Source organism: Ambystoma mexicanum, chromosome 4p, assembly GCF_040938575.1.
Source record: "Ambystoma mexicanum isolate Mex_15411 chromosome 4p, UKY_AmexF1_1, whole genome shotgun sequence".
Lineage (NCBI taxonomy): Eukaryota > Metazoa > Chordata > Amphibia > Caudata > Ambystomatidae > Ambystoma > Ambystoma mexicanum.
The window spans coordinates 1,208,218,256-1,208,240,288 of NC_090927.1; the positions used below are offsets into that span (position 1 = coordinate 1,208,218,256).

General features: G+C 49.4%; 1 protein-coding gene across 1 annotated transcript in view; it reads right to left on the minus strand.

The window, feature by feature from the left end:
* MRPS5 (mitochondrial ribosomal protein S5) overlaps positions 1 to 3,804 on the minus strand; it is an 804,837-nt gene extending 801,033 nt beyond the window's left edge. The window contains exon 1 of the mRNA XM_069606860.1: positions 3,677 to 3,804. Within this exon, the coding sequence (XP_069462961.1) occupies positions 3,677 to 3,728 (52 nt within the window). The 5' untranslated portion in view covers positions 3,729 to 3,804. The remainder of the gene's footprint in view (positions 1 to 3,676) is intronic.
* Positions 3,805 to 22,033: the final 18,229 nt, after the last annotated feature.

Genomic DNA, 22,033 nt, shown 5'->3' on the forward strand with positions numbered 1-22,033 from the left:
GCAAGCAAAAAACGATCAAGATAAATCCAAGACAAAACAAATCTTGGAATTGACCGTTAAACGCAAATTAATTAAAAGTAAATGGTCCATCAATGAAGCACAAATAGAGCAGGTGGATAACCTGATTTACTTGGGTCTTCTGGTGCTCAGAAGGTCAAAGTATTGTTATTATAAAAATAAGGCCACAGCTCTCTTCCCCCTTATTGGTGAAGGTAAATAACACATTTGGAACATTTTCTCTAGGACCTGCAGTGAAGTTTTATGAGGCAAACTAGGTACCCAATTTACTATATGGTATTGAACGACAAAGCCATGGATCTGGGAGAAATTAGAGGTGTTAGAAGGCTACTTGTGGAGGAGAGTACTGAAACTACCAAAGTGTATTCCTGCTGTGCTCATCAGATATGAGCGCAGCCTGCAAGCGAAGGCGAGTTGGAAATTTCTAGGTTTGTGGGGACATGAAAACTTTCATGGTTCAAGATCATAATGAAACGATTAGGCACTTGTTTCAGACATTCTTGGAGCTCCACAACATACTAGGCTCACAGCAATGCGGCTTCTGTCCCAAGCTGGTACCGAAACAGCCATCCTAGACCTTAAGAATCAGCTTGATGAACCCAACAACCGGGGCAAGCTCACACTTCTTCTACTGCTTAACCTCTCTGCGCTGTCTGACCTTGTTGACCACAAGATCCTGTGCTAGACCCTTACTACCTCAGCCCATTTCTCAGCAGAAGCAGGCAATTGGATTGCCTCCTTCTTGGCCAATGGAAGTGCACGTGTCTTTGTTGGCGACACCACCGCCTCCCCCACACCTACACCGTGCATTGTGCCCAAGGCTCATGTTTCCCCCACCCTGTACAATGTGTACACCAGGCCACTCTGGCCTCCCTCAGCATATCATACAGTAACTACGCCGATGACACACAAATCCTAATTCCCCTTACGGTAGATCACCATGCTGGCTCACTCAGAATCTCTTCCGTTCATGCAACCATCCAACCTTGGGTGGCCGGGAACAGCCTTTGTCTTAATGACAAAAAAAAACATAACTTTTCATCGGTCCGCCTGCCCGCCTTTCAAAACCAGACCAAGCTTACAAAGCATTCACCATTGACGACCACACCACTGCGGTAGCCGCTGCTGTCAAGACCCTGGGCGTTTACCTGGGTTCTGAGCTAACAATGACCTGCCAAGTCAACCATATTGCAGCATCATCAGGCTATGCTACCAAGTTCATTAATGCAAGCAAACTATCCAATTCACCAAAGAACTGGCTCGAAGTAGCACATGCACTAATAGGCTCCAAACTCGACTACTGCAACTCGCTCCTTTGTTGCACCAAAGATAGAAATGTGTACAGAAATTACAAGTCATACAAAATAACACTCTCTGGGATGCCGTCGACATAGGAAGACAGGAGCATATCTCGCAAGCGAGAAAAGACAGCCACTGGCTTCTGGTTAAGGACAGAATTCATTTCAAGATTCTGTCCATCACCCATTGAGCCTGACTAACAACGCTCTCCCCTACCTGTCCCAGAAACTGAAGAAGCATTCTGCTTCTAGGCCAGTCAGATCTGCCTATGGCTACTGCCTTACCACCCCAAGATTCCAATGTAAAAAAGCGGGGCCCCCAGTGGGAGCAGAGAGCATCCACCCTCTGGAACAGGCTTCCCCTTCTCCCCCCCCCCCCACCTGCGACGAGAACAGTCCTACAACTGTTTCAGGAAAAACCTCACAACATTCCTGTTCAACTGACTTTCCTTACTGGTGTAACTTACCCCATGGTAGTCTTGCTACTTTCCTTCACCCTTCATTTGTTTCTTCTGTAATCAATGCCTAGATGCCCATGGGCTTTGTGCGCTGCTTTATAAATGTATAAATAAATAAATATAACCTTGAAGTCAAACTTTCTTAATCGCCGCTTTACTTGTGCTTCATTCTACTCTCTTTTTCCCAATACAGTTTAGTTTTTTTTTTCATCATTTCTTGATTAAAATGTGTTCCCACATTTTGCTTTAAATATAACCCCCCACATTAATATAGTAAATACACTAATACATGAGTTTTATTTTCCATTTGAATGTTTCCACAAAACCATGCTATATATCACACACAACCCTTAGCATAAAACAGTTACCACAGTGGAACCACGGAGAACTGTGGTTTCTCAATAATCAAAAAAACAGAAGTGCCCCGGAGTTCCCTCTGTTTAAATAACAAACCCCCCCCACTACAAATGCCATCATGCAATATGCAAAACCAGGACTCTCTGAAAGTGTGTTTTATTAGCTGTGTACCCCTTTTATCGTGTATATACCCCAGGGAGGGGGGAGGGTGCAAAAACATGCAAACATTTCCAAAAGTATGCACATGGTTAAGCGAATGGGTTTTTACAAACTTTAGAAAAGACCTCCCCCTTTCAAGAAACACTGATGGATCTTGAGCTGCAGCAAATGCAGCATGTCCAATCACTCTTCATCGTTCATATGTCTATCCATCTCTTTATCAGGTTGCCCTCTATGTGAATCTAACACTCCTGGCAACATGAAAGTTTATTATAGTGCCAGTCCTAGCATATGAGCTTTGGAAAGGAGTTAGAATTTTCTTTGGGCACATCTTACTTAGGGGACACCATTGGCATATATTCATGCGGCAACTTTCTAAAACACTGGGGGCTGATTCTGAGGTGCGTGCAAATGTAAGAAAGTGTTCCTGCCGAGAATGCATGTTGTACTAACAACCAGAATTAAATGAACTTAATTTAAATAAAGATAGATTGTGCAACTGCTATTGTGTTCATTGTCATATCATGTACAATATGTGTGTTTGAAATGTTATTAGCTGTGAGCTTCTAAAATCATGTGTACGCCCTGCCCAGAAAGGTTGTAGAATATGCCCCCAATTTCATGACCACACTTTGGGTTGCACCTTTTAAATCGCCGAGAGCCACCAGTGATCCCACAGTAATTATTCCGCCATTTCCAGCACTGAATACTTTTGTTTGATCGGCCGAAAATAAAGCATTAAAATACACCTCGAAATCTCAATTTACATTACTAGCACACATTCCAATGCTTTGCGATAATTGGGGTACATTTCACTGCGAACCATACACTACTAAACTGTTCACTACCGAAGGAATCTTGTAAAGTAAGTGTTTTTCTAAATGATTTTGGAAAACGGAAGTATATACAATTGATCTTTAAGGTGAAATGGAAAATTACATCAACATAAGCTCACGGCCAGGTTTCACGCCGTACACCCCCAAAACAGCCGCAAGCTGGAGGTGTGCTGAATGCACAGCCCATTCTGTCCGCACTGTGACCATTCTTTATGCGCATTTCTTCTTAGATCATGTGTGCCTGGTGCACTTAAAATACGAGACGTAACCAGGGCTTATGTTCCGTTTCTAATTTGATATTGTCCAGCAACAACGTGCCATTAACAGGGATTTAAAAGGTACACTACAGACTTGAAAACAGAAAACAAAGGTCACATCCTATTGCTTCCAGCGGTTATGGCTCACTGCATGAGGGCGTTTAATGTTATCATAATATAAAGAGAAGCAAGCAAGGGTGAATTTAGAGTACTCAGCTGCAGCGCGGGGACAAGCAGAGGCTGCACTATTACAGAAACAGCACATTTCGTGTAAGAAGCTGTAAAGACTTCACCTCTTAACAACACTACGAGGAGGGCACGAGAACTCCACCTGGCGGCCGCCATGTCTGTGAGTGGAACGAAGTGACAGAAGCCAATTTGATGTAGAAAATTGCTCTTAGCAACGCCGCCATATTTTTGAGGGGACTAAACTCACGTACGGACATCAATAGTGGTCGATTTCGAGGAACACCGCGACCATATCACATTAGCCTGTATGCTGAATATTCAACATGCCTATGCAGTAGATCCGAGCAAAGTATGTTTAGTTAAGACCAATTAATGTGAATAGCAAATGTATCGTAAGAGGTACAGGCATCACTGTATCAAAACACATCTTATGCCACCAGCTACTACTACTATTAATCGACTTTTTAAACACGGACAGGGAGTTCACGTTTTCAGGTGAAGAACTTGTTATAAAGAAAAACAATGCAGTTTCCAAGATGGCGCGGACGTAAACTCTGTTCCAGATGAAATATGGCGTAATTGCCCGTTTTCTATTTTACACAGAATTGGAACCCGAGCTGCAACAGATCGATAGAGGTTGATCCACCTATCATCGATACCAACCTCTATCATACATGCCTACATTTGAAAATCAAAAATCCTGAAATGTATGCCCCGCCCACAGCCAAACAAGACTCCGCCCATTTGCACACGGCTGCGCCCACACGCCCCGCCCACCTGTCTAAAAGTAAAGTCGGTTGTTATAGCTGTCATTAGAAACATTTTTGCAGTTTGCCCTTTACAGTGAAATGCAATAAATGAAATTAATGATGTACCACAGTATTACCGCATTCTTTTTTTTCTGAAATGGTTACTTAATCCTGGGTTTCTGGGGTACAGACTTGTTGCATACTGAAACATATCTGCTAACACGGAAATGTTTCAGTATGCGACAGTGGCGCACATCTGTACCCCCGAAACCCAGGATTAAGTAACAATTTCAGAAAAAAGAACTCGGTAATGCTCTGATTACTTACCAGTAATCTCCATTACTCCTGGTCCTACTCTTCCTCGTCTCAGTACTTACTTCATGAGGCCCCTGCCTCCGACACATGACCTTCTTCTATTTCTTTAAATTCCTATAACTCCTCCCCCACATCCACGTCACTCAGTTTCATATTAACAAGCCAGAGCATGGGACCTTCCCCGAAGGTAGGGTGAGGAGGGTCGTCAGTACTGTGACGAGGAAGAGTAGGACTAGGAGTAATGAAGATTACCAGTAAGTAATCAGAGCATTACCTCCACGTCCACTCTTCCTCGTCCCAGTACTTACTTCATGAGGTATACCAAAGCAGCAACGGGGAAAAGGTCCCAATGAGACACAGAGCTAAAGACAATGCAGCAAACACACCCACAATAACTCTTAACTCATATCCCCATAGATAAAACTCCAACCACGAAGGAACCAACCCCCCGAGTGGGAGAAAGTCAACCCATAGTGGTTAATGAAAATCCCTAGACCAGCCAAGGCGGCAGCCATACAAATCTCTTGCAGAGAAAACCCTCCTTGCTTCGGCCCAGGAAGCCGCCAAACCCCTGGCGGACCGCCCCTGATCGAAATGTTAAGCCAAGCCACCTCCTCATGCATTCTCGGATCATGAAAGAAGTCGGGTAGAACCAGATCCTGAGAGGTGTGAAAAACCGAGATACAATTTAAGGGAGGAACTTCGGACCACACCTCAGCAGCACCCTCAGGAAAGGAGGGTGACATAATAGAGCCCCAATCTCCCCAATCCTACGGGCAGAAGCGAGGGCAATAAGAAAATCAGATTTCAGTGTAAGATGTTTGATATCAATCTTGGAAAAGGGCTCAAAAGGAGGCCCTTGAAGGAACCGTAATACAAGAGGGAGATCCCAAGGGGGAAGCCCTTTATCAGCACAAGGACGGGAAGAAGAAAAAGCCTGGAGCAACTTCCCCACCAACACCTCCCCATCCAAGTGACCATCAGAGTCCCCCAAAATCAAATTCATGGAGGCCCACTGAGAGTGAAGCCTGGGAAAAAAAACTGCCAGGCCCCTGTCAAAAGCCCTTCTGGAGGAATCGAAGGATAGCAGAGGCCAGAACGCAGGGGAGGGATCCCAGACCGCCCATACCAGTCTCAGAAATGGCCCCAATGCCTGCCGAACACCTTCAGAGTGGAGGGTCTAAGAGCATCCATTATGTACTCAACTACAGGATCTGAGAACCCCTGAGATATCAACCTAGACCGAGCAATAGCCACACTGCCCATTGCATCCAGTGGAATTCCAAACGCAGATCCCCTTGAAGGGGACACGGCCACCTCGGAACCAGCCAAGGTTCCTAGGACCGAAGCTCCAACAGACAGGGGAGCCAACTCCGGCGGGACCAGAACTGAGCTAACAACAACACAGTCACCCTGGACACTCTGATGCGCCAAACCACCCGGGGCAGAAGGGGAATAGGCGGAAATGCATAAAGGAAAACCCCAAGGCCACTGTACAGAGAGGGCGTCCATCCCCCAACCCCCCCGGCCTGAAACTGAGAGCTGAAGAGGGGAACTTCTGCTGAGGCCGGGGATGCAAACAGGTATAGAACCGGGGACCCTAATCTGACACAGGTCACAGCAAAGACCTGGGCCAACAGGACCAGTTCCGCCGAGGAGTGAAAACCGGCGTCTGAAAAGATCCGCTTGAACATTGTCCACCCTTCTGATACGTGAGGCCACCAGAGACACCAGATGAGATTTCTCCCAGGTGCCTATCAGTGCTGCCAGAGCATTCAAGGAGCGGCCGGAACCCCTTTTGCAGTTGATCAGATCAAAACTGCCGACCGTCTACCAACTCCTTGTAGTACACCAGAGCTTGGACAATGGCACAACTCTTGCCAATTGGATGATCACCGGCTCTCCCCAGATCCCACAACCCTTGAGCTGAGAGGACCCCCAATGTAGACCCTTTCTGCCGGCGTCAGTAGTAAGAGAGGCCACAGGAGGACGGACCATGCACACCTCAGCATGTAGACCTGAAACCCCCCGCCACCACAGCAGGGAGACTCGCAGTGTTGGGGACACTGAAAACACAGCTACGAAAGCCGAGACGTCGGAAGCCAGTGAAAGAGAGTATAAGACACCAGGGGACGTAACCGAAGACGGGCTCAAGGAACAGGAAAACATGCAAGACGCCACGTGCCCCGTAACTTCAGCAACAGGCGAGCCGAGACACACTGCCTGTCATGCCTGCGCCATGGGCGCATCCATTTGCGCTCAATATGGACTATTTGTTTATCATTTATTTACAACAGACTCTTGGGTCAATCTATATTCACTTTGGGGACTTTATTTCCCATTTGCGAGACTTTGGTGCTTTATTATTTTTTCCAACAAACTACGCATACCACAATGCACTTGGCTATAAGCATCGATTCCTGGCTGTTCCTATTGGTCATCAAAGGAACTACACCCCCCAGAAGCCCTTGGCTCTGCTTCCACCAACTCAAGAACAGAGAGGGAGGTGGCCGATTGTCTTCAGGTGTGCTTAGCCAGGTGCAACCAATTAGTCTGCCTCTGTGCTGGACTAGGCAGTATAAAAGGCTGCTGCCTGCAGTGGCTCAGCCTCTTGCATTGAGAGACCTTCCTCCACCTACGGTTCTTTGTATGCTGTTTACCATCACTCCTGCTTGGACCCTGCCTTGCAGCTTGCTACACCCTGCTGCCTACACCCTAGCCTTCTGGGCTCCCTGCCTCAGTCCAGCTCCTCTGGGCTTCCTGCCTTGCAGCCTGTTACTCTTCGCTGCCTACAGCCATAGCCTTCCAGGCTCTCTTCCTCACAGCCCTGCTCCTCCGGGCTCTCCACATTGCAGCCGATCACGCTCTGCTGCCTTCCAGCCTCCGCCCTTGCCCTACCGGGCTTTCCACATTGCAGCCGATCACGCTCTGCTGCCTTCCAGCCTCCGCCCTTGCCCTGCCGGGCTCTCCACATTGCAGCTGATCACGCTCTGCTGCCTTCCAGCCTCCGCCCTTACCCTGCCGGGCTCTCTACATTGCAGCCGATCACGCTCTGCTGCCTTCCAGCCTCCGCCCTTGCCCTGCCGGGCTCTCTACATTGCAGCCGATCACGCTCTGCTGCCTTCCAGCCTCCGCCCTTGCCCTGCCGGGCTCTCTACATTGCAGCCGATCACGCTCTGCTGCCTTCCAGCCTCCGCCCTTGCCTTACCGGGCTCTCTACATTGCAGCTGATCATGCTCTGCTGCTTTCCAGTCTCAGCCCTTGTCCTCTGGGCTCCCTGCTTTGCAGCCTGCCTCACTCCGGCTGCCTACAGCCCTTGTCCTCTGGGCTTCCTACTTTGCAGCTGATCACGCTCCGCTGCTTACTACCTACCTTTTTCCGCTGGGTTCTCGGCCTAGCAGCCCTCTACAGTCCTCTGCAACCTTCTACGGTCAGCGGCCCTGCCCCTCAGGGCTCACTCCTTGCTGCCCGGTCCTTCTGGGTTCCTTGCCGTGCAGCCTGCTTTACTCTGCTGCCCTAAACCCTTTCCCTCTGGGCTCACTACCTTACAGCCCTGCTCCTGTGGGCTTGCTCATTGCTTTCCTGCTCCTCTGAGCTCTCAACCTTGTTCCTTACTGTCCTCTGCTATCCTATCCTGTTACACGACTTTCCCTTCATTTCCTTCTGCTAGTTTGCTATCAACCTCCTTTTCCTGGATTTGTCTGTAAGTATCTTCTCTTGTCCTGTTTGTAGACCCTTTTGTACAGAGCTTGTCTGTTGGTTCCCATCAGTCAACCTCTGCCCCTTCCCTTGTCTCGTTTCTACATTACAGACACCCATAGCTGCTGTTCCAAGTCATGAGCAAACAGCGTGGGCCTCTGTTATAGCAAACTGTGCAGAAGGCTTGAGTATTTCCTAAGGTTCGTGGAATACTCTTTTCCTATATCTGCATACACCCCAAGAGGGAATTCATTCTGTACCTTTCCTTGCTACTCTTGCCTACTCTTCGTTCTCTTTCTTTTCTGCTGTGTGTGTGCTTCTCTGTCCACTTTATTTAGGCACAACCACCCAAACCCTTTTTGGGTGTCCTGTGCCACTCTTAATAGAGTGCCATCCCTGACAGAATGCAAGAGCCAAAAATGTCTTGTTCCATAGGCCGGAAAGGCACACACAGACCAAAGATGCTTTCCTTTCGGGTTAAGAAACCTTTGCATAAACCTATGGTTTCCCTAAAGACAGCAAACAAGAACCTTAGTCTAAAGGACAGTCTCGCCTTAGTAAACAAAGATTTACAAGCACGGTACTATACTCACTGGCTAGCTGACCCTTCTTCCATGTACAATTATTATGACATTTGCGACTATGATCCACAGTCCTTATCTGTTGCAGAGCTACAGCAAGATAATGAATTCTTACAGATCTTGTTAAACCAAAGAGTGGAAACCACTCCTGCGTCTTCTGACAAGCCTTCTAACACCGCAACAGCCAGGGATATAGCACTCATTGTGGGAGACTCTAAACCAGAATACGCTGTTGCCAGAGTGATATGCGCAAGATCAGCTTGGCAAGCTCCCCAGAATGCTGGAAACCCTTATTTGACAGGACAAGGCAGTCATTATCCTGAGGTTTGTGCATCTGGTCCTGGGTACAAAAGACCTATACTAACCATCGGTTGTCTTAATGCTTCCACAGTATCTACTAACCACAATAACCCTAAGGTCAGTCTTCCCATTGCTACAACCGAATTTTCTGCCACACCAGCTTCTGAAGCTTTAGATCAAACTAATGATACTTACCTGCTACACGAACAACTCCTACGCCTTAAAAGAAAGACCGAAGACCTCTATGATGACTTTGTTTATTTGCATTATAAGAATCTTATGAAGGGACACAAGTCACCAGACCATCTGACACTATGTCCAACATCTGACATCTTATCTTTAGAGATCGACATGATAACGCCTGGAATTGCCATGCAGAAAAGTATACAGACTTATACCAAGCAGATGGAAGACCTAAATATAGCATATGTATCCCTTCTAAAGACTGACACAGCTCTTTCACCTTCCAGCCACAGAAACTCAGGTTGTTGTACTGACAGAAAAGAAATAACTCCTCCGGTGGGTCAAATCACTCACACAGCCATTACACCACAAAACAAGGGTGGTCTTCTGGTTGGAAATCCCTCTGAGTCAAAGGATGGTTCCGCCCTCACCCTTGCCTATTGTCCAATACTCACACTTACAACCTCTTCTGGAATGACAACGTCAGCTGAGGAGACTGGCGCAGTTCACACCGAGCATGCTGAGTTGGCAAGCGGGGCTTGCCAAAGTGTGGCTGTGCTATCAGACAACACTCCTGAGCAATCAACATCTCCAGTTTCTTCGATACCCCCTGAATCGCCAGTGGTTGTGGTACCCGATCTACCAGTGGTTGCAACACCTGAACTGTCTGTAGCTGCTACAGCACCCGTACTTCCAAATGCAATTCATGATCTTCCTGATGCTGTGGCTCCTAAACTCCCTGCCACATTTGAGTCTCCTGAAGTCCCTGCTGCAAATCTTGAGGTTGCTATAGCTACTGTGATTCCTGAAGCTACTGCTAATTCTGATGCTCCCGATGCCCAGATTTCTACTTCCTTCGCAGCTGTGCTAGCTGCAGCAGAATCCTCTGCTACACAACCTGATCCCGCAGCACCTTCTCTTCCTGATCCTACATCCACCATGCTAACTGTTGCAAAGTCAGCAAAGGGTTTCCCTGTTAAGACTACTGCTCCAGTTGTTCCTGCTGGTGTATCTATAGCACTAAGACTGCCAGACTCTACTCTACCAGTCTCAGGTGCGTTCCAGCCCGCTGGTTCTCTCATGGCACCCACACACCCAGTTGCTACAGCCTCGATACTCTCTACAGCCATTCAAGATCTCACTGCTGCTGTAACCTCTGAACTGTCTACTAATCATGGGGAAACCGCCGCTGTGACTCCTGAACTCTCTGCGGCTAACCCTAACGTTGTCATGGCTGCTCCGGATGTCTTGGAAAACCTTCCTAAAGCTACCAACTCTGCTGTACCTATGTCTCCACCTTCCAACATCATACTTTTGCCCGTCAAAGCAAAATCTATCATGGAGCCTGCAGCAGTTTTTCGCAGTTCCTCTCTTCATGCCCACACAGTTGGGGTTTGTGTTCCAAAGACTTCGTCTTTTCTGATTTCTACATCTAAAGTTCAGAACATTTGTACTGTCTCCGTCATTCAAGACTCTCACCTTGCAACCTTTAACCGTTTCTGGTGCTTCATGATGTGCCTTTTTGGATTAAGACTCTTGTACGGTGTGACAGACATTCTTCTTGTAGGTCGGTCTTCAGGGAGCCTGGAGAGGGGCCTGGAGAGGGGCATACTGTCATGCCTGCGCCATGGGCGCATCCATTTGCGCTCAATATGGACTATTTGTTTATCATTTATTTACAACAGACTCTTGGATCAATCTATATTTACTTTGGGGACTTTATTTCCCATTTGCGAGACTTTGGTGCTTTATTATTTTTTCCAACAAACTACGCATACCACAATGCACTTGGCTATAAGCATCGATTCCTGGCTGTTCCTATTGGTCATCAAAGGAACTACACCCCCCAGAATCCCTAGGGATTGGCTCTGCTTCCACCAACTCAGGAACAGAGAGGGAGGTGGCCGATTGTCTGCAGGTGTGCTTAGCCAGGTGCAACCAATTAGCCTGCCTCTGTGCTGGACTAGGCAGTATAAAAGGCTGCTGCCTGCAGTGGCTCAGCCTCTTGCATTGAGAGACCTTCCTCCACCTTTCGTGTCTTTCTACGGATCTTTGTATGCTGTTTACCATCACTACTGCTTGGACCCTGCCTTGCAGCTTGCTACACCCTGCTGCCTACAGCCCTAGCCTTCTGGGCTCCCTGCCTCAGTCCAGCTCCTATGGGCTTCCTGCCTTGCAGCCTGTTACTCTTCGCTGCCTACAGCCATAGCCTTCCAGGCTCTCTTCCTCACAGCCCTGCTCCACCGGGCTCTCCACATTGCAGCCGATCACGCTCTGCTGCCTTCCAGCCTCCGCCCTTGCCCTACCGGGCTTTCCACATTGCAGCCGATCACGCTCTGCTGCCTTCCAGCCTCCGCCCTTGCCCTGCCGGGCTCTCCACATTGCAGCCGATCACGCTCTGCTGCCTTCCAGCCTCCGCCCTTGCCCTGCCGGGCTCTCCACATTGCAGCCGATCACGCTCTGCTGCCTTCCAGCCTCCGCCCTTGCCCTGCCGGGCTCTCTACATTGCAGCCGATCACGCTCTGCTGCCTTCCAGCCTCCGCCCTTGCCCTTCCGGGCTCTCTACATTGCAGCCGATCACGCTCTGCTGCCTTCCAGCCTCCGCCCTTGCCCTGCCGGGCTCTCTACATTGCAGCCGATCACGCTCTGCTGCCTTCCAGCCTCCGCCCTTGCCTTACCGGGCTCTCTACATTGCAGCTGATCACGCTCTGCTGCTTTCCAGTCTCAGCCCTTGTCCTCTGGGCTCCCTGCTTTGCAGCCTGCCTCACTCCGGCTGCCTACAGCCCTTGTCCTCTGGGCTTCCTACTTTGCAGCTGATCACGCTCCGCTGCTTACTACCTACCTTTTTCCGCTGGGTTCTCGGCCTAGCAGCCCTCTACAGTCCTCTGCAACCTTCTACGGTCAGCGGCCCTGCCCCTCAGGGCTCACTCCTTGCTGCCCGGTCCTTCTGGGTTCCTTGCCGTGCAGCCTGCTTTACTCTGCTGCCCTAAACCCTTTCCCTCTGGGCTCACTACCTTACAGCCCTGCTCCTGTGGGCTTGCTCATTGCTTTCCTGCTCCTCTGAGCTCTCAACATTGTTCCTTACTGTCCTCTGCTATCCTATCCTGTTACACGACTTTCCCTTCATTTCCTTCTGCTAGTTTGCTATCAACCTCCTTTTCCTGGATTTGTCTGTAAGTATCTTCTCTTGTCCTGTTTGTAGACCCTTTTGTACAGAGCTTGTCTGTTGGTTCCCATCAGTCAAGCTCTGCCCCTTCCCTTGTCTCGTTTCTACATTACAGACACCCATAGCTGCTGTTCCAAGTCATGAGCAAACAGCGTGGGCCTCTGTTATAGCAAACTGTGCAGAAGGCTTGAGTATTTCCTAAGGTTCGTGGAATACTCTTTTCCTATATCTGCATACACCCCAAGAGGGAATTCATTCTGTACCTTTCCTTGCTACTCTTGCCTACTCTTCGTTCTCTTTCCTTTCTGCTGTGTGTGTGCTTCTCTGTCCACTTTATTTAGGCACAACCACCCAAACCCTTTTTGGGTGTCCTGTGCCACTCTTAATAGAGTGCCATCCCTGACAGAATGCAAGAGCCAAAAATGTCTTGTTCCATAGACCGGAAAGGCACACACAGACCAAAGATGATTTCCTTTCGGGTTAAGAAACCTTTGCATAAACCTATGGTTTCCCTAAAGACAGCAAACAAGAACCTTAGTCTAAAGGACAGTCTCGCCTTAGTAAACAAAGATTTACAAGCACGGTACTATACTCACTGGCTAGCTGACCCTTCTTCCATGTACAATTATTATGACATTTGCGACTATGATCCGCAGTCCTTATCTGTTGCAGAGCTACAGCAAGATAATGAATTCTTACAGATCTTGTTAAACCAAACAGTGGAAAACACTCCTGCGTCTTCTGACAAGCCTTCTAACACCGCAACAGCCAAGGATATAGCACTCATTGTGGGAGACTCTAAACCAGAATACGCTGTTGCCAGAGTGATATGCGCAAGATCATCTTGGCAAGCTCCCCAGAATGCTGGAAACCCTTATTTGACAGGACAAGGCAGTCATTATCCTGAGGTTTGTGCATCTGGTCCTGGGTACAAAAGACCTATACTAACCATCGGTTGTCTTAATGCTTCCACAGTATCTACTAACCACAATAACCCTAAGGTCAGTCTTCCCATTGCTACAACCGAATTTTCTGCCACACCAGCTTATGAAGCTTTAGATCAAACTAATGATACTTACCTGCTACACGAACAACTCCTACGCCTTAAAAGAAAGACCGAAGACCTCTATGATGACTTTGTTTATTTGCATTATAAGAATCTTATGAAGGGACACAAGTCACCAGACCATCTGACACTATGTCCAACACCTGACATCTTATCTTTAGAGATCGACATGATAAGGCCTGGAATTGCCATGCAGAAAAGTATACAGACTTATACCAAGCAGATGGAAGACCTAAATATAGCACATGTATCCCTTCTAAAGACTGACACAGCTCTTTCACCTTCCAGCCACAGAAACTCCGGTTGTTGTACTGAAAGAAAAGAATTAACTCCTCTGGTGGGTCAAATCACTCACACAGCCATTACACCACAAAACAAGGGTGGTCTTCTAGTTGGAAATCCCTCTGAGTCAAAGGATGGTTCCGCCCTCACCCTTGCCTATTGTCCAATACTCACACTTACAACCTCTTCTGGAATGACAACGTCAGCTGAGGGGACTGGCGCAGATCACACCGAGCATGCTGAGTTGGCAAGCGGGGCTTGCCAAAGTGTGGCTGTGCTATCACACAACACTCCTGAGCAATCAACATCTCCAGTTTCTTCGATACCCCCTGAATCGCCAGTGGTTGTGGTACCCGATCTACCAGTGGTTGCAACACCTGAACTGTCTGTAGCTGCTACAGCACCCGTACTTCCAAATGCAATTCATGATCTTCCTGATGCTGTGGCTCCTAAACTCCCTGCCACATTTGAGTCTCCTGAAGTCCCTGCTGCAAATCTTGAGGTTGCTATAGCTACTGTGATTCCTGAAGCTACTGCTAATTCTGATGCTCCCGATGCCCAGATTTCTACTTCCTTCGCAGCTGTGCTAGCTGCAGCAGAATCCTCTGCTACACAACCTGATCCCGCAGCACCTTCTCTTCCTGATCCTACATCCACCATGCTAACTGTTGCAAAGTCAGCAAAGGGTTTCCCTGTTAAGACTACTGCTCCAGTTGTTCCTGCTGGTGTATATATAGCACTAAGACTGCCAGACTCTACTCTACCAGTCTCAGGTGCGTTCCAGCCCGCTGGTTCTCTCATGGCACCCACACACCCAGTTGCTACAGCCTCGATACTCTCTACAGCCATTCAAGATCTCACTGCTGCTGTAACCTCTGAACTGTCTACTAATCATGGGGAAACCGCCGCTGTGACTCCTGAACTCTCTGCGGCTAACCCTAACGTTGTCATGGCTGCTCCGGATGTCTTGGAAAACCTTCCTAAAGCTACCAACTCTGCTGTACCTATGTCTCCACCTTCCAACATCATACTTTTGCCCGTCAAAGCAAAATCTATCATGGAGCCTGCAGCAGTTTTTCGCAGTTCCTCTCTTCATGCACACACAGTTGGGGTTTGTGTTCCAAAGACTTCGTCTTTTCTGATTTCTACATCTAAAGTTCAGAACATTTGTACTGTCTCCGTCATTCAAGACTCTCACCTTGCAACCTTTAACCGTTTCTGGTGCTTCATGATGTGCCTTTTTGGATTAAGACTCTTGTACGGTGTGACAGACATTCTTCTTGTAGGTCGGTCTTCAGGGAGCCTGGAGAGGGGCCTGGAGAGGGGCATACTGTCATGCCTGCGCCATGGGCGCATCCATTTGCGCTCAATATGGACTATTTGTTTATCATTTATTTACAACAGACTCTTGGATCAATCTATATTTACTTTGGGGACTTTATTTCCCATTTGCGAGACTTTGGTGCTTTATTATTTTTTCCAACAAACTACGCATACCACAATGCACTTGGCTATAAGCATCGATTCCTGGCTGTTCCTATTGGTCATCAAAGGAACTACACCCCCCAGAAGCCCTAGGGATTGGCTCTGCTTTCACCAACTCAGGAACAGAGAGGGAGGTGGCCGATTGTCTGCAGGTGTGCTTAGCCAGGTGCAACCAATTAGCCTGCCTCTGTGCTGGACTAGGCAGTATAAAAGGCTGCTGCCTGCAGTGGCTCAGCCTCTTGCATTGAGAGACCTTCCTCCACCTTTCGTGTCTTTCTACGGATCTTTGTATGCTGTTTACCATCACTACTGCTTGGACCCTGCCTTGCAGCTTGCTACACCCTGCTGCCTACAGCCCTAGCCCTAGCCTTCTGGGCTCCCTGCCTCAGTCCAGCTCCTCTGGGCTTCCTGCCTTGCAGCCTGTTACTCTTCGCTGCCTACAGCCATAGCCTTCCAGGCTCTCTTCCTCACAGCCCTGCTCCACCGGGCTCTCCACATTGCAGCCGATCACGCTCTGCTGCCTTCCAGCCTCCGCCCTTGCCCTACCGGGCTTTCCACATTGCAGCCGATCACGCTCTGCTGCCTTCCAGCCTCCGCCCTTGCCCTGCCGGGCTCTCCACATTGCAGCCGATCAGGCTCTGCTGCCTTCCAGCCTCCGCCCTTGCCCTGCCGGGCTCTCTACATTGCAGCCGATCACGCTCTGCTGCCTTCCAGCCTCCGCCCTTGCCCTGCCGGGCTCTCTACATTGCAGCCGATCACGCTCTGCTGCCTTCCAGCCTCCGCCCTTGCCCTGCCGGGCTCTCTACATTGCAGCTGATCACGCTCTGCTGCCTTCCAGCCTCGGCCCTTGCCTTGCCGGGCTCTGTACATTGCAGCTGATCACGCTCTGCTGCTTTCCAGTCTCAGCCCTTGTCCTCTGGGCTCCCTGCTCTGCAGCCTGCCTCACTCCGGCTGCCTACAGCCCTTGTCCTCTGGGCTTCCTACTTTGCAGCTGATCACGCTCCGCTGCTTACTACCTACCTTTTTCCGCTGGGTTCTCGGCCTAGCAGCCCTCTACAGTCCTCTGCAACCTTCTACGGTCAGCGGCCCTGCCCCTCAGGGCTCACTCCTTGCTGCCCGGTCCTTCTGGGTTCCTTGCCGTGCAGCCTGCTTTACTCTGCTGCCCTAAGACCTTTCCCTCTGGGCTCTCTACCTTACAGCCCTGCTCCTGTGGGCTTGCTCATTGCTTTCCTGCTCCTCTGAGCTCTCAACCTTGTTCCTTACTGTCCTCTGCTATCCTATCCTGTTACACGACTTTCCCTTCATTTCCTTCTGCTAGTTTGCTATCAACCTCCTTTTCCTGGATTTGTCTGTAAGTATCTTCTCTTGTCCTGTTTGTAGACCCTTTTGTACAGAGCTTGTCTGTTGGTTCCCATCAGTCAACCTCTGCCCCTTCCCTTGTCTCGTTTCTACATTACAGACACCCATAGCTGCTGTTCCAAGTCATGAGCAAACAGCGTGGGCCTCTGTTATAGCAAACTGTGCAGAAGGCTTGAGTATTTCCTAAGGTTCGTGGAATACTCTTTTCCTATATCTGCATACACCCCAAGAGGGAATTCATTCTGTACCTTTCCTTGCTACTCTTGCCTACTCTTCGTTCTCTTTCCTTTCTGCTGTGTGTGTGCTTCTCTGTCCACTTTATTTAGGCACAACCACCCAAACCCTTTTTGGGTGTCCTGTGCCAATCTTAATAGAGTGCCATCCCTGACACTGCCTTCTGAGAACCCAGCCCAAACCAGCCAGCAGGCGCCCCCCCCCCTGCACAACATCCAGAGTACACTCTCCCCAGACGTCCGGACAAGCAGTGCAGGGTCTTGAGACCCATAAGCAGTTGACACATCCTAGAGGGCATAGGGACCAGGAACACCCGCAAGTAGAAAACTTGACCCTGAACAGGGAGAGGAATGGGCAAGACGGTAACCCACAACAATCGTTCAGAGAGAACTGATCCCATGGCCAACTACTTGGACCGTGAGCTGGGTACCAAAGTCCTAACCATGCAAACCTGGACAGGAGGAGACAGGAACTGCAACTGATACCCCCTCCGGAAGGAGCCCATTACCCAGGAAGCTGAACCCCACTGGTCCCATACACCTCCGAGAAGATAGAGACGAGGAGCCAGGGAAAACCGCCAGTCACTGCACTTGCACCAGAGGAAAAGCACAGGACGTTGGAGCATGCCTGCGCCACAATATAACAGCATGCTTGTCAGCCCACAAAAAGATCCCACTTATCAAAAGGAAGATACAGGACAGCCCAGAAGTCCAGCAGACCATGGCCCCCCCCAGCCGACAGAGGAGCCACCAGGCTGGCGTCAAAAGGGCAGAGTACTGTCACAAAGCGGGGCAAAGCAATCCATCCCGGATAGCAGACATGAAAGGCAACCCCCCACCTGGGGTTTTCCTACACTGGAAAAACCCACTGAAGGGACACCCCCCTCCACCGACACCAGGGGCTCTGAGAACCCCTCTAAGCATAGACATGTGCCACCATGTGCCATATCACTTCCCACAAGTCTGAGAGGAGGCGTGAAAGCAACACGTCGGCACCGGAGGACCTAGGCCCTAAAAGAAGAGACACTGAGAACCCTCTGAATGGCCATTACTTCCGTGATGCATTTTCTATAATTCCATGCCGGACAAGGGAAAAGAAAATCATCTCCTTTGACCTTCCCTCGTGCAGTTCAGAGGAAGAGGACAGGACAAGGAGTCTGCGTCCATAGCTAGCACAGACCCAAACACACCACTAACTCGCCACCTTGCTGAGAGGTGGCTTGAGCCCTGTATCCAGTAGCTGGTAGCCCCAAGCTCTAAATCCCTTCCGGCCGCTTGCAGACGCGTCCAAATCTGTGCCGTTTACACAGGCTGTACGCAAAGAATGCAGCCAACATCCGGTGCATCCTGGGCTGTGTGTGTCTGAGGAGCGGGTGGTATGTGACATGCCTGTGACAGAACGGAGCCCCCGCACTTTCAAAGACTCTCTGACACTGTCACCCCATGATAAGAAACAGAGAGGCCTCACAACAAAAAGGGAAGGCTAGGCCATACTGTCAAGTGCTTGCCATTATTTCCAATAAAGATGTGTACACAGAGCACGAGGAAACGGCATGTTGAAGGAGTCAAGATGGCCATACCAGCAGGAGAGGGGAAAAATATCAAGCACAGTCCTCCCCTCTCCTTACCTTCCACCAGAGAATGCAGCTAACATCCGGTGCATCCTGGGCTGTGTGTGTCTGAGGAACGGGTGGTATGTGACATGCCTGCTACAGAACAGAGCCACCGCACTTTCAAATACTCTCTGCCACAGTCACCCCACGACAAGAAGCAGAGAGGCCTTACAACAAAAGGGAAGACTTAGTCCATACTGCCAAGTGCTTGCCATCATTTTCAACAAAGATGTGTACACAAAGCACGAGGAAACAGCATGTTGAAGGAGTCAAGATGGCCATACCAGCAGGAGAGGGGAAAAATATCAAGCACAGTCCTCCCCTCTCCTTACCTTCCCCCAGAGAATGCAGCTAACATCCGGTGCATCCTGTGCTGTGTGTGTCTGAGAAGCGGGTGGTATGTGACATTCCTGCGACAGAACAGAGCCCCCGCACTTTCAAAGAATCTCTGCCACTGTCACCCCACGACAAGAAGCAGAGAGGCCACACAACAAAAGGGAAGGCTAGCCCATACTGCCAAGTGCTTGCCATAATTTCCAATAAAGATGTGTACACAGAGCACGAGAAAAAAGCCTGTCAAATAAAGATGGCCAAAACAGGAGGAGAGGGGAAAAAACATCAAGCCCAGTCCTCCCCTCTCCTTACCTTCCCCGGGCCATGCAGGACCCGGGACACAATGCTCACGCTGCGGTCCGGAGCCCAGCAAAGAACCGAGCGAGCAATCCTGCTCAACTGTGACCCCACACCAGGAAGAAAAAGTCCAACCTGCCAGAGCAGGAAAAATTAAACCGAGTGATGTGGATGTGGGGGAGGAGTTATAGGAATTTAAAGAAATAGAAGAAGGTCCTGTGTCGGAGGCAGGGGCCTCATGAACTAAGTACTGGGACGAGGAAGAGTGGACGTGGAGGTAATACTGCTTTCAATCCAATGACACAGATTGAAAGCAGTATTTTTGCTGTTCGCTTTGGGAAACGGCCTCATATAGTGTGCAGGCAACAACATTATGGCCCGTTTCCGAGTCCCGCCCACACCTCCACCCGATTGGCTACCGGCAGCAGTCTTTGGCAGCCAATCGGGTGGAGGATCTGATGGGACCCAGAAAGAACACCAACATTCCTGAGATTCCAGGGTCTTCCCCAGAGACCCGGAGAAATGGTTACAAATCCGGAGTCTCCGGGAAAATCCAGAGGTTAGGCAGGTATGGTTCCCATCTGAGAAACAGACCATTGGTTGCTAGGGCCATAGCTGCTTCAGGGTGAGGGGGCTAATTCCCATTAGAGAATTGGCCCTTTTTGCCCATAAAGGGCAAAGGTCTGCATAATAATGGGAACTAGCCTACTAACACTGAGAAGGCTAGTTCCAATTAGAGAAATTGCCCTTTTTGCTCCCCTAGTGGCCAAGTCCTGCATAATATTGGGAACTAGCCTACTCACACAGAGAAGGCTAGTTCCTATTAGAGAAATTGCCCTTTTTGCTCCCCTATTGGTCTGGTCCTGCATAATAATGGGGTTTAGATAACTCACACTGAGAAGGCTTGTTCCCATTAGACGTAAGTGGGCTAGTTCCCATTAGACGAGGGGACCTTTCTGCCTCTTCAGGTCGGAGGGTCGTTTCTCTAATGGGAAATAGCTGCTTCAGTGTGAGTGGGCTAGTTCCCATTAGACGAGGGGACCTTTCTGCCTCTCCAGGTCAGAGGTCCGTTTCTCTAATGAGAAATAGCTGCTTCAGTGTGAGTGGGTAGCCTTCCCGCTTCCCGAATCCCGCTCAGCGCTCACTGAAAATGCTCCGGAACCGCTTCATTGTTCTGGAAAAATGACAATGATGACGTAGGAAGTCACGTGAAGAAGAGTGGGCGGGCCATTGCTATGGTCCGTTTCTCGGATGGGAACTAGTCGCTACAGATGGAAGGACCATGCGCATAATTAGAATGGACCAACAATGGTTGGTGTGACATGCTGCTAGGCAAAATAGCCCTACAATAATACAGTATAATACAAGATACTTTATTGGCATGACAAATATTGCCAAGTAGCTACATGGGTTGCATAAGTGTTACATTCTCGCCTAAAATAATTATAACCCCAATGCAATCCTATGGGGGAATTAATTTCTCTCGCTTTCTACTACAAAATCAACCGCCCAGGTGGTCTATGTATGCCAATCCAAGTTTTAAATTTGCATTGTGTGACTTGTATGATGTTGGAACGAATAATGGAGGCACACTCAATCTTATTTGTCTGCATACCAGGCTACAATCCAAAATGAAAAACCAGAGATCTACGTCACTGGAATGCTCTGCCCACATGTTCGCAAGGCCATGCCCACAAGTTCACAATATATTTTATTTTGTACTAAATGTGTTTAATAAACTCCCAGGATTGTAATAAGCACTAAATGTGCAAAATATATGAATGGATCCATCATAAATATATAGATTCAAATTTGAACAATCCCTCGAGCACACGCCACAATAGCTTTTTTTTTAATCCACATGCGGCATACGTGTTCGCCATAGCGGAGGTTGTAACATGTGCCCTTCATTACAGTTAACTCGTTTTGAAGGCAAACATGAGTATTTTGGGAGGGGCAGCAAACAGCAAAGAAACGTTTACTCCCGTCAGATGTGCTGTTAAAAAGTGCTCAAGGACACCGATTTTTGCTGGTATGCGTGGTGGGAAAGGGATCAAAGCACACAAATCTAGTGGAGACACAGGGATGGCTGGAAAACCCGGAGACTCCACGCTGTTTCCCAGAGACCCCGGAGAAAAGCGTGAAAACCCTGAGTCTCTGGGCTAAACCCAGAGGTTAGGCAGACATGGGAGTCTGGAAGTTGTTACCCGGGACTCAAGGGGTTAACGCTCGGGAGCCCCCTCCGTTGTAAAGGCGGAGTCTGACTGTGCAAGGGGGTTATGGGGCACGTGCGCTGCGAATGCCACTTCCTTTTAGTTGTGAAAGAATAAAGAAGTTCCTCCTATCTCTCCGTGTGTGCGTCCTTCATTTGGGCCTAGATCCCTAGGCAACATTTGGCGACGAGGATCTCTCCCGCGCACCGGAGTCCTCCTCCGACGGCAGTCCGCCTGTGGTGGCCGATCCAGCGAGCCTCCTCCTCCTGCTCCACCTCCGCGCAGCACGGCACTCCGCCGAATCCGCCTTGTCGGACCTCCTCCGTCGGACCTCCGCGACGGCGACCCCGCCCGCGCAAGGACGGGCCTTCTCTCCCAGGGGCCATGAGCACCTCCAACCCGGGGTCCAGCCAAGGCTCGCCTCAACTGCCGCGGGCGGCGAAGTCGATTCAACTACGACTGCCCCCGCCGTTCACTATGACTCCGCAGGCCACCAAAGGCCCCAGATGGACCGACTGGATGGACGATTTTCGACACTTTGTGAGAGGATCCGGCGACGGGGACTCCCCCAATATGAGGGACATTTT